The 13,366-nt window shown below is 37.3% G+C and overlaps 1 protein-coding gene across 1 annotated transcript in view; it reads right to left on the minus strand.

Moving 5' to 3' along the window:
* POLA1 (DNA polymerase alpha 1, catalytic subunit) overlaps positions 1–13,366 on the minus strand; it is a 281,414-nt gene that overhangs the window by 63,377 nt on the left and 204,671 nt on the right. The window contains exon 35 of the mRNA XM_063450182.1: positions 4,403–4,519. Within this exon, the coding sequence (XP_063306252.1) occupies positions 4,403–4,519 (117 nt within the window). The remainder of the gene's footprint in view (positions 1–4,402; positions 4,520–13,366) is intronic.

Raw genomic sequence — 13,366 nt, forward strand, 5'->3', positions numbered from 1 at the left:
ACCAATAACACACGTACATTACAGAAAACACTCCCAGCAATTATACACAAAATCCTCCCCTACACAATGGGTTAACATAATTATCACAAGCAGGAAAAATACAGTTTTTACACATGTGCTATAACTTTAACTTTAAAAATATACGTCTTCAATCACATATTCAGAATCAGCACACTTTAAACATAAACACTCTCAAAAATCAGACAAATCCATGCAGTAGATCAAAAGTTAGCTGGGAGTCCTTTATTGCAAGAACATTTTCCTGCCCAAAACAGTTCCATAGATTTGGGCTGTGCGGTCGGTCTATTTTACACAGAAAAATGACTAAGTCCCATTCGATTGCACGAACGGGGCAGTTTGTGCATTTAGCTTAGTATAGCAGTGAGTTCAAACTGCCGAAGGGACTCTGCAGCTGAAAACGGAGTGTAGGAGAAGGTAAGGGTCAGCGGTGTTCGTTGAAATGTGTAGCAGATTTCAGTTCCATGGATTTGGCTACACATACCGCTGACCTCGTTCGAATGAACAAAGATGGCCGCCGCCACATGTTCGTTTGTCGAATGGTGGCCACTTCGACTACATCCGAAGTGCCAATTTAAAGCTGCAGAACTGCTCCAATACAATTTAAAGGGGCAGCAAGTCTTAAAATCCAATCTGCTAAAATAGTCTTTAATATCTTCCAGGGGCCATAGTCTTAAAAGGGCATTGTTCCCAAAAGTCACAGTATGTCCCCAGATAGTTCTTAAAGGGCCAGCAGCAGCATAATAAAATACAATATGCGTAAATACTGTATTTAAAGGGCCCAATCTCCCAGGTGCCATAGTCAGCAGGCAGGAGGCTGGCAAACAGGCTTCTCCAATGCCCAGTGGCGAGGTTGGTTTCGCCACAGGAGGTAACTAAAAACCTCCATTTGTTTAAAAATACATAGGGATGTGGAAAGAGCGTAGGTAACTTTTTTTTCTTTCAGTCATTCGCAGAGAATGGTCAGTTCTGCAGAAACCGTTGCAGCAGGGGCTGTAGTGGTTTTGATGTGTGGAGCAAATCAATAACTACCTAGCTTTGCATGCATTGGAAAGGTTTGCATACAGTACCATGAAGCTCAATATGCATTGTGCAAAGCTCCAAAAGAACATATACAAAAAATGTTTAAGGAATTTATGGGAAAATTGTAATAAAACCAGAAAAAGAACTAGATAATGACTAGATAATGACAAAGAACGGAAGCAACATATTAACTATGAATTCAGGAGAGCACCAATATACAGCTATGCAAACAATGTATATATATATATATATATATATATATATATATATATATATATATATATATATATATATATATATATAGAGTATATATAGCTCATTAAATGTATTGGCTGACAAGAGAGCAGATATTGTTTAAAGAAGCAATACCACTTGTCTCGGAAACAGTTTTGAAACATACGGCCACAAGCATAGAGCAAAATAATTTCCCAAAAAGTAAATAAAGGATCCATTAAAAAACATGACTTGCCAAAACGGTTACATTTTGTGTCAAGCGACCATTTTTTTAATTTATTTTTTTGCTGTTGAAGTGAAAGCATTAAGAAGGGTCTCATAATATAATAAACACCAAAATATTGAAGGTTTTTGCTATTCAATGGAACCTGGATGGCATTAGCAATGTGAAGTAAAAGTGGTGGGAGGGTGAGGTCAGAGGGGTACCAAAAACAAGAAAATCTGCAATCATTTACAAGTGGTAAGCCACTGGGCTTACAACCAGCTTGTATTTTTTTCTTCTTCTTCAGAAGCATAATAAGCTTAGCTGAGGCCAAGTAAAGCTTAGGCCTCTAACACTCAGGCAGAGACCATCACAAAGAAATCATAACACTATATAATACAGACTCAAGGACCCAAGGAAAAAGCTTTGCTTCGTATGAGCTCGGCTAAATTTCAAAAGTAGACAGACCAAGAAATTCCTAGAGACTCAACATAGAACAATGCCATTGCTGGATAGGGATTAACTCATACTGTAATAGAGAATACAATATTTGAATTAAAAGAAAAAAGGGATATATTTACCTAGCAAGGAATCAACTACTTATAAAGCAGACTTGGGAAACCCAAGTATAATACGTATCTTTATTTGTTAAACATACTACAATCACTAATGAGGTCTAATTGTGGGATGTTAATCACACTATTGTTTAAATTGATATCATAGAGCAAAACCCAAGTTCTACTAAACCAATCAGTGATCCATAGGATGGACCAGGAGCTGTATATCATTACAGCTGTAGAAATCTGAATATACTCCCATTCAGTTCAAACCATAACTATACAAAAATAACAACTTAAAGAAAAAAAAAATAGAGAGAAGTTCAGAAGAAATAGACTTTTGCTTTAGGTTATCTAAACAGATAGAGTATAGAAATTTTTGTTTTTATGAGATCATGAATTTTGGGTGTAGTTTGTTTTAGCATTCTACAGACAATGATGTATTCCTTGCAACAGGGAAGATACTAGAAAACAATATAACATATGATAGGGCTATATATTTTAAATGCACTCACAATGTGAAAAAGTTTAAAGGCATATCACCATATTTTTTGGCCAGCACTTTTCAAGTGATTTCTTCTGAATATACATATGCTGAATGCAGCACTTTTCATGCACTGATAGTGTAATAAAACAGGATCTTCTGGTCTATAAACCGAATAAACATGCTGAGAAAAAGCATATATGCGGCCACAATAGTGAAATACCGCTTAGAAATTGAAAAATATCTATTGAATTGAACTTACAGATATAAAACCTAATAGCCCACGGCAAGAAACTTTAGCAGGAAGTAGAGAGCGATCCAGCTCCAAGGGACATCGGATCGTTTAACCTTTTATTAGTGGGAGGTCCTATAGTGTTCCTTTAAGGGCTTGGAGCTTGCCGCTATACACTCGCCATTCTGTTATTGGTGGTCTTCATGGGAAGTCCCACTCTTTCATGAATAACCTCCAAACATGCAAATCTGAAGACTGCACCCTGGCAAGCATTACTGACAGGTGTCTGCATCCCCTGTTGTCTCAGGCATTCCCTTAGCAGTTCATCTTTGGAAGCCATCTGTGTGATGTACTTGTGGATGCTCTGTGTTTTATCCAGGACTTGACACTCATCAGGCCCTGACCTTTTTTCTGGCGGGTGTACAGTCTCTGCATGCTGGATTTCACGTGGAATCCTCCATTCATTATGAATAGTTTCCTGGGTTTTGACATCCCTGGTGACCAACTCTTTTCTTGACCAGATTATTATACCAACTGGTTATCTGTTGGCTGTTATATGTGTTTATGGCTTGGATCTTGTTTTTGCCATTGAGCTAGAACTTCAGGACCTGTCCAACTCTGGAGGTAGTATGATACTGCTATTCTCCTTGCCTCTTCCTCTTGGTTTCCATGTGTTTGAGATACCCCCAAGCTACTTGTAGCTGTTCTCTACATCTCCTTTTCCCTTCTAGTACTTGAGCTCCTTCTGTCCTGATCAACTTTCCACTGTTTGCTATCATCCGCCCACACTTATCTAGTCCAAATTACATTCTGAGGTCTTTGACTCACTGATCCACATAACTGGGATATACAGCAATGTCCCGTATTGGAAAACAGCTTGATGTCGTCCACGTAGAGTAGTTGGCTGATGGTAACTGAACTATTGAACCTGTATCCGTATCCACTCTTAATGATGATATGACTAAGGGGATTGAGACCTATGCAGAACAGCATTGGGCATCACCTTGGTAAATGCCACACGAAGGCTCACTTGAGTAGCGTTCCTGGAATTGGCTTCAAGAGTTGTCTTACATTGAGCTCTTGATGAAGGCTCTTATTGTCTTGTTGACCCTGTATAGAGCCAAGCATTCCAGTATCCATGTGTGTAGCATTGTGTCATAGGCTTTCTTGTAGTCAGTCCAGGCTGTGCAAAGATTGGTCTGTCTGGTCTTTGAATCCCATGTGACTGCTTGGTCTACCAGTAGTTGGTGCTTTGGTCTTCTGGTGAATACCTACACACACACACTAAACATTTTTACTAAACCCCCATTATTTATGCTCAGGTTAGGTATTAAAAAAATAAAATAAAATTATTACATTTGTAAGCTTGGCTGAAGCTCCAAGTGCTACAAATAACTAACTAGGCAACAACGTTTAGAGCATTAATGGTTTGCTTGTGGTGATTTGGTTTCTTTCAATCCACTTGACAATTAAAGAGAAAAAAAAAAAACTTCCATAGAATTGTAACCACTACAATGTTGCTTGATACAGCTCTTAATTTCGGTTTATGAGATATTGTTTAAAACTGCTATAAAGAACATAGAAAGGAAACATAGACAAAATAACTTTTGGATGAAAATGTAAATACAAACATGGATCCATGCAGGTGTTACCTCAGATCGAAGAGTAGCTTTTATGCAGGCTGGGCAAATTGGACCATTGCGGGAGAAACTCAGAGGAATGCGACGTGTCCTGTTTTGGCAAGTTTGTTCTTCACATACAAGCCAACCCTGAAAATAAAATAGATAATTATTTATTAGTTATAGAAAACCAATACAAGTTAATTCTTAAAGAGGCACTGCCGCTCCCCTCATCCCTAAGTTTCTGAAAAATGAGGATTTCATAAAGATAGAATCTCTATAAAATACTCCTATAGACCGTGATGGAATTTTATGGAAATTCCAGCTCAACCCAGAGATATTCTGAGACAAAGTAGGGACTACTTTGTCTCTGTATATTTCTTACACCTGACACTTCTAGACACTAGACTGAGGGGTTCAATCCCTCCCAGCTGTCAGTGATGGCTGCTGGAAATTGGCTTTATCTATGGATGATCGCATGGTCTTGTGGGACTCAACAGACCTCAATGCTGTACTCTTGCACGTGTGTATTCAGCAATGACGTCTGTTCAGGAACTGAAGAGGACTCGCTGTGGGAAGATTCTGGCACCCACGAGGGACAGGTTTAGCTAAGTAGAACTTATCTTTGTCTTTAACCATGCTTTGCCCAATTTTCCCTTGGATTGTAATGTAACAAATACTGCTAGAGTATTCTTTATGTACTTTGTGTTGCTCTAAAAAGATCCTGAAATTATTAAGTGACTATGTTGTTATGCTGATTTATTTAGTTTTAAACTTGGATTACTGGGAGACTGGCTGAGGACATCCAGCATCACCCAAAAGCCCATAGGAAAGAATTGGATAATACTTTCCAACGGAGGAAAAACGAATGCGACAAGTGGGCAGGGGAGGAGGCTGAACCAGCATAGAGTGAGGTCAGCACTGGAATCAGGTAAGTGACAGAAAGGGGTTTTAACAATATAGTCACCAGAACCACTACAGCTTAATGTAGTTGTTTTGAAGTCCTATATCCTGTTCCTGCGTGCTTTTCAATGTAAACACTGACTTTTAAGACAAAAGGCAATGTTTATATTGCTGTCTATAACACATCTAGTGAAAGTCACTCAGACAACCTTTAGAGGTGCTTCCTGTGTCAGTGCTGCACTGTTATCACTTTGCAGTGTACAGCACCTACAATAATGCTCTCCATGGGGATGCTTTGATTCAATGCATCTCTATGAGGAAAAGTTGATTGGAGCAGCCAGATCTTCAAGATTGATTACCTCAGCCATGGTGTTGACTCCGCGGCGTTAAAAAAAAAAAAATAAATAAAAAAGGGAGTAAAAACACCATTCCAATGTGATTGGAGGGGGTCAGGTCACCTAAACATACACACTCACGGACAGGCCCGCACACACGATTTGATACACACACTCACGGACAGGCGCACGCGCACACACACACACACACACACACACACACACACGAATTATCACTTTTTAAATTTAATTTAAATCCACCCAACCGATCTACCTTTGGGAGAGCTGGAGTGGATCAGCTTTCCTGCGGGGTCTGTTATCTCCCTGCTCTGCTCCCTAGAGTGCGGTTTAGTAATGCGTGGTCCAGGCTGGCTTGATAACCCGGCATCACCGGAGGGCACGTAAGGGAGCAGAGCGATGACTGCTCCCTCACTGCCTGTCTCCTTAATTTAAATCCACTTAGCTTCCCTTAGGACCCAATTTTGGATCCTGTATTAGGGGTCAAGAATTACTACTCTAGAACCTGTAGCATGTGAAAATCCTTGTATAATATTTATAATATGGATTATTTTGCATATAAAAATGAACAGACACTATAGTTTTCATTAACTGTGCAGTTCAGCTAAGTTAGTAACTTGCCTCATGTAGCTACCTAGATAAAAGCGCTTGCTTTGGACAGACAGAATGCCAAAAAATGAATACATTAAAGGAACACTACCGGGGTAGGAACACTAACATGTATTCCTGACCCTATAGTGTTAAAACCACAATCTAGCCCCCCCTGCCTAAATATAGTAATATCTTACTTGTATTCAAGTCTGCAGCTGCTGCCAATGCCACTGATCTGCCTGCTTGGCTGACATCAGAAGTGACTCTCTGAGCAAATCACAATACTTTCCCATAGGATTGGCTGAGACTGTCAAGGAGGCAGATCAAGGACAGAGCCAGCACAAGCCAGGCACAGCCCAGGCCAATCCGCATCTCCTCATAGAGATGCACTGAATCAATGTAACTCTATAAGGAAAATTCAATGTCTCAGTGCAGAGGGTGGAGACACTGAATGGCAATGCAGCACAGTGTGCAGAACTTCCCCAGGAAACACATCTAGCAGCCATCTGAGGAGTGGCCAGAGAAGTTATCACTTTTCTCTCTGATAAGACAGTGTTTACTGCAAAACGCCTGAATGGAATGATTATACTCACCAGAACAAATACAATAAGCTGTAGTTGTTCTAATGACTATAGTGTCCCTTTAAGAAAAAAAAATAAAATATATATATATATATATATATATAACTGTCTGCTGCTTTAAGATACTAATTTCATATACAATAGATACAAACAATGGACAGCTATATAAAACACTTACAGTACCTTAACCCCTTAACGCCGTTATGGCGTACCATGCCGTCACGCATTAAATGGGCTTTAAAGCCGTTGCGACGGCATGGTACGCCGTAACGGCTTAAGCCCCCAAGAAGAGAGGTGTACTTGCCTCCGCCGCGATCCTCTTCTGGGGGGCTGCCTGAGAGCCCAGGCAGTCCCCTTCCGGCAAATGAGGCCCCCGGGGGCCATGTGATCGCTCTCAAAGAGCGATCACATGGCCTCCTATAGCTGGCTGTGGATCTGCCAGCAGGGGGACTGTCTGAAATATCAGACAGTCCCCCTGCTGGTAGGAGGTGTAAAAAAAAAAAATTAGACATGTGTAAAAATAAAATAAATATATTTATATATATATATATATATATAATATGTATATATAATATATATACATATTATATATATGTAACGTCATACAAAGTGTATTTTAATATTAATATAAGTACATATATTAATATTAAAATACACTTAGAATGATGTTACATATATATATATATATAATATATGTATATATATTATATATATAATAGATGTACATATATATATTATATATAAATACGTATAATTAAAATAATAAATAAATAAAATAAAATAAATAAATAAAATATTGAAACAAAATTTAATATAAATTATATATGCATATGTAATTTCATTCTAACTGTATTTTGTTATTAATATATATATATATCGGTAACAAAATACACTTAGAATGACATTCTATATATATCTATCTATATATATATAAAATACAAAAAACGCAAATATATATATATATATATAGATAAATACATATAATTACATAAAAGATTACATTAGTATACGCGTAGAATTTAAATACCTATAAATGCATATATATTAAAATTCTACGTGTATATTTAAATAATCTTTTAACGTAATTATGTGATTTGATTAATTAAAATTTGATTGACATGCCTGACAACACAGGGAGAAAGTGCAGAGAATTTAATTCGCAAGCACTATATTTGACCCTGTAACTCTCCAAGACACCATAAAACCTGTACATAGGGGGTACTGTTTTACTCGGGAGACTTCGCTGAACTCAAATATTAGTGTTTCAAACTGGTAAATTGTATTACAACGATGATATTTTAAGTAAAAGTGACGTTTTTCGCATTTTTTACAAGCGAACGGCACTTTTATGGTCTATATTATTGTTGTAATATGTTTTACTGTTTTAAAACACTAATATTTGTGTTTAGTGAAGTCTCCCGAGAATAACAGTACCCCCCATGTACAGGTTTTATGGTGTTTTGGAAAGCTAGAGAGTCACATATAAGGCTTGCATTTCATTTTTTTCACATTTAAATTTGCCAGATTGGTTATGTTGCCTTTGAGAGCGTATGGTAGCCCAGGAATGAGAATTACCCCCATGATGGCATACCATTTGCAAAAGTAGACAACCCGAGGTATTGCAAGTGGGGTATGTCCAGTCTTTCTTAGTAGCCACTTAGTCACAAACACTGGCCAAATATTTGTTTTTTGCTTTTTTCACACAAAAACAAATATGAACGCTAACTTTGGCCAGTGTTTGTGACTAAGTGGCTACTAAAAAAGACTAAACATACCCCACTTTCAATACCTTGGCTTGTCTACTTTTTCAAATGCTATGCCATTATGGGGGTAATGCTCATTCCTGGCTACCACACTGTCTCAAAGGTAACATTACTAATCTGGAAAATTTCAATTTGAAAATGGAATGTTCTATATTTGACCCTGTAACTTTCCAAAACAACATAAAACCTGTTAATGGGGGGTACTGTTGTACTCGTGAGACATTGCTGATTACAAATCTGTGCATTTTTTTGCAGTAAAACCTAACAGTGTTATGACATTCACAGTTAAAATGTCAGACGGAAATGCACATTTAAAAAAAAATATCGAATTTTCTCACATTTTTTTTTTATTTTATTCATAATAAATTATGTTCCATATATGAATAGTTAATGATAGATTAAAGCCCTGTTTCTCCTGAACAAAGTGATATATAATAAGTGTGGGTGCATATAATTTGAAAGAGGGGAACTACGGGTAAACAGACATATAGCGCAAATTCCAGTTTTTGTTTACGTTTTGTTTTGATCAGAACGTGCACTATTGACTCCGTCCTGAAGGGGTTAAAGCCAGAGCTTCTTCCAGTTATTGTTTAAATATATAATGCACAAGATATGAAGCAAAGCATTGACACATTACCTGTGGATAATGTAAATAGCAAATTATCTCTGACAAATAGGCTGAAAATATCCTCAATATTTAAGTGGAAGATATAATGCAATTTGTATCTACTTCCTTCTCCGTTATAATTAATATTAAAGAGGTGCTTTCTAGTTTGTCACCTCTCTATTCAGTCCTTATTTAGGTTTGTTTGCTCTTCCTATCTGGTAATCTCTCTGCACAAAATGACAATCACTAGTGCTATTATGCATGGAAATTAAACATTATGAGAAATGTGTGGAAGGAGCTTTTTGTATGTGTACTAAAAAAATAAAAAATAAAAAAAAAAGGACGACTAATATTTTGTTTTACTTTAATTAAATCTTGTGGTTTCTATTATAATAAAAAGAATGAATTCACAATCTGTGTGTGATAACATTATACTCACACCGTGTGACTTTCCTGACAGTTATAGCTTTTGGATTACAAACAAAATATACCATTGTAAATATGGTTGTATGCATATCCAAAATTCCCTCAAAACAATTTGCTTTTCTGTTTGTGTAGTAGAAATACAAAACAAAGAACCCACCCACACTCCCCAAAACAATTAATTAAAAATAAAATTGAGAGGTAGTCTGTCATATGTAGAATAATATTTTCTGTTATATAACTGTCTACTTTTAATGATCTATAGGGAGAACCACTAGTACAGCGATGGCGAACCTGTGGCGTAGCACGCCGAGCCCTCTCTGTGGGCACGCGGCCATAGGTCGCTGGGGGAGGTGGCTGCTAACACCGGTCGGCAGGCGCTTACTCTGATTTCGTGTTGGGAGGACCTGGAGGCAAGGGGAGGGATCTGGGAAGCAGCCCTCCTGTCCTCCCACGAACAATCTGTGTTGAGTACCCCTCCTCCCCCCACAAACACATACACTGCACCCCTCAATGCAGTATGTGTGTGTGTATTCAGCAGTCTGTATGTATTCAGTTTTATCTATTTATATAATTATTTAAAATTTGTATCATTTGACTCTGTTGTTGTGTTCTTTTAAAACAATCAATTAGTTCGGACAATCGCCCGAGTTGTTTTTTTCTAAACTTAAACCTCAGTATTCAGGTATAATTGCCGTGTTGGCACTTTGAAGAAAAAAAAGTTGGCACTTATTTCAGTTTGGGCACTCGAGTTTAAAAAGGTTCGCCATCACTGCACTAGTATCTAAGGACGCAATCAAGATTTTTTTTTTCACAATGAATTTGTGACTGTAAATTGAATAAAGCTTAAATATAAGCTAAATAGATATTGGCAGATAATATATTTTTAATTTTGCAGAATTTGTGTCTACAACAAAAGAAAAGATAGAAGCAATTTAGTTTTAAAAGCATGATCATAATACAGCTTACTAAACGTAAAATTCTACGTGTTTTCATCCAATATTAGCAACTTACACACCCACTTGGCAACACTACTTAACATACACCTGACTGACTATTCATAAGCATGCACACACTCACACTTGCCATTGAAGAGATCAGAAGAACTTGTATATCCCTGATGTCTATAGGAGTGAGCTGTCTTCAGTTCCCCTCTCACACTCCTATACTTTGTATTGTGATGTCATATTCTTGCCAAGTAACAGAGAATTTTAAAGAAAGGCATTATGCACAAATGTGTTGTGTGTGAGTTGTAACACACCCTACAATGAGTAAGACAAAAATCACTTAACAGACTGTAAAGTTGTGATAACCAATGCATTCTAAAAGGACACTCTAGTTAGTATAACCATTTCATATTAATATTGTTATAGCGCCTGGAGTTCCTCCGACTGTCCCTCCATTCAGTGTAAAACCATTTGCAAGCTGTTTAACAAACAATGAAAGTTCTTAGTCGTCAACAGACTGCCCCCAGCCGTATCCCCCGGTGGCATGGTCAAAGCAGAGATGACACTCTTCCATAGCCATACCAATTCATACCAGCAATCAGCGGCTGTGATAGGCTGAAAGTGGGCGCCCCTTTAAGTAAAGTGGTGATAAAATGTAACAATACTGTTTAAATAAACAAGCCAAAAGCAAACAAATATAGAGGAAATATTTTCATGATTAGACTCTACATAATACACATATTAATGAGATATAGTTGTGTGACATTCATAAGCACAATGAGTAATTGATATTAGGGATAGACTGCTTATCGGTTTGGCAGATATCCGCCGATATTCCAGATTTAAGCAAATATTGATATAGTCCACTATTGATACACATATTACCGATAATATGAGAGTGTCCCAGCGCATGCAGGGCTGGTGTGTCCATAAGGCAGAGCATGTAGCCGCATTAGGGCACAAGAATTAAGTGACTGGCAGGAAGAAAGCGCACAGCGCTCCCCCTGCCAGTCTCTAAGGGCTCAGGAGGGGAGAATTACACTAAGGGACAGGGAGCAGAGAGGTACACTAAGGGACAAGGAGGGAAGAGAAACACTCTATATTCTTGAAAATATAAAAACAAATCTGACTGGCATGTATATTTTGTGCATTTACCACTTTAAAAAATAAAAATAAACATGTTCCGTTAACAATAGATTTGTGCAGAAATGGTTTCTTTTTTTCAAAATGGTAACATAGAAACATAGAATGTGATGGCAGATAAGAACCATTCAGCCCATCTAGTCTACCCAATTTTCTAAATTGTTTAATTAGTCCCTAGCCTTATCTTATAGTTAGGATGGCCTTATGCCTATCCCACGCATGCTTAAACTCATTTACTGTGTTAACCTCTACCACTTCAGCTGGAAGGCTATTCGATGCATCCACTACCCGCTCAGTAAAGTAATACTTTAAATCTCAAACGAAGGTGGGAGAGTGTTTAATCTTAATCTTCGTTTAAGATTTACATATATTAGAATCATGTTGTAACATTATAAACTATGCTTCTATCAAGTTATTTATGTATTTTAAAGTTTTAAATATGTTTTTATTTTTGATTGGATGGACCAAGTTTTGGCGCCAAAATGCAATTAATTATGCTCTTATATAACATCTATGTGCCAGGTATTACATGTTATTCCATTTGAAAAAGTTCTTTTGTGACGAAACGCGTTATGGATATTTAAATAGTGTTTTTTATATATATTAAAGCATTTTTGGTCATTTGTTTGTGCCAATTATCTTTTTTATAGACACATAACCTTTCTTTTTTACCCTGGCCTTTTATTGTTATTTTATTTATTTTTTACTGGTTTTATAAGAAACCTTGAAAATTCCTGGAAGTTTCCTGTACTCAAAGAAATCCTTAGGTGGGGATCAATTCACCCAAGCTGTCATCATAGAGCAGTGGGTCTGCTCTTACTTTGTAAGTACATTCTTTTATTATTTTATCAATATTGCCATACAGTGAGCACTATTGGCTGTTTCTTTTATCCCGAGAATTGGATACCATTCACGGAGAGGAACCTGCTTTATATCCCATAAGCGGGGATTAAACCGCTGTACGCGCTTCACTCCAGAGCTGGACATTAGCTCTGGTAAATGTGAGTTTTATACTATTATTTTTTACGTCTACATTTGAATTTTACATACTACACCATTGGTTGTCTTTCTTTCTCTTTTTATCTTTCATAATAAGTGGAACCACTACAATAGAAGAAGACCTCATCAACTAAGGACACTTGTAAGGATAAAACAGTTGGACTTTTTTCTTTCCTTTTAATTGGACTTTATTTTGTGTGCGCAGCCTTTTTTTATTGTTTTTATTTATCTTGTCTTAAAGGGTTTGAGGGATTCCCTTTTTTAAGGTTGCTGCCTAATAGTTATCTAGCGCTGTCTCATTCTTTTTATTTATTATCATGAACCAGTTTAGTAGCCGTTCACTGAACTCTCTCTAAAGTGTCAATATCTTTCTGGAAATACGGTCTCCAGTACTGCGTACAATACTCCAAGTGAGGTCTCACCAGTGTTCTGTACAATGGCATGAGCACTTTCCTCGTTCTACTGCTAATACCTCTCCCTATACAACCCAGCATTCTGCTAGCATTTCCTGCTGCTCGATTACATTGTCTGCCTACCTTTAACCCCTTAAGGACACATGACATGTGTGACATGTGATGATTCCCTTTTATTCCAGAAGTTTGGTCCTTAAGGGGTTAAGTGATCAGAAATAAGGACCCCTAAATCCCTTTCCTCAGATGTTGAGGTTAGGACTATCAAATATTCTGT

This window comes from Pelobates fuscus, chromosome 1 (assembly GCF_036172605.1).
Source record: "Pelobates fuscus isolate aPelFus1 chromosome 1, aPelFus1.pri, whole genome shotgun sequence".
Taxonomy (NCBI): domain Eukaryota; kingdom Metazoa; phylum Chordata; class Amphibia; order Anura; family Pelobatidae; genus Pelobates; species Pelobates fuscus.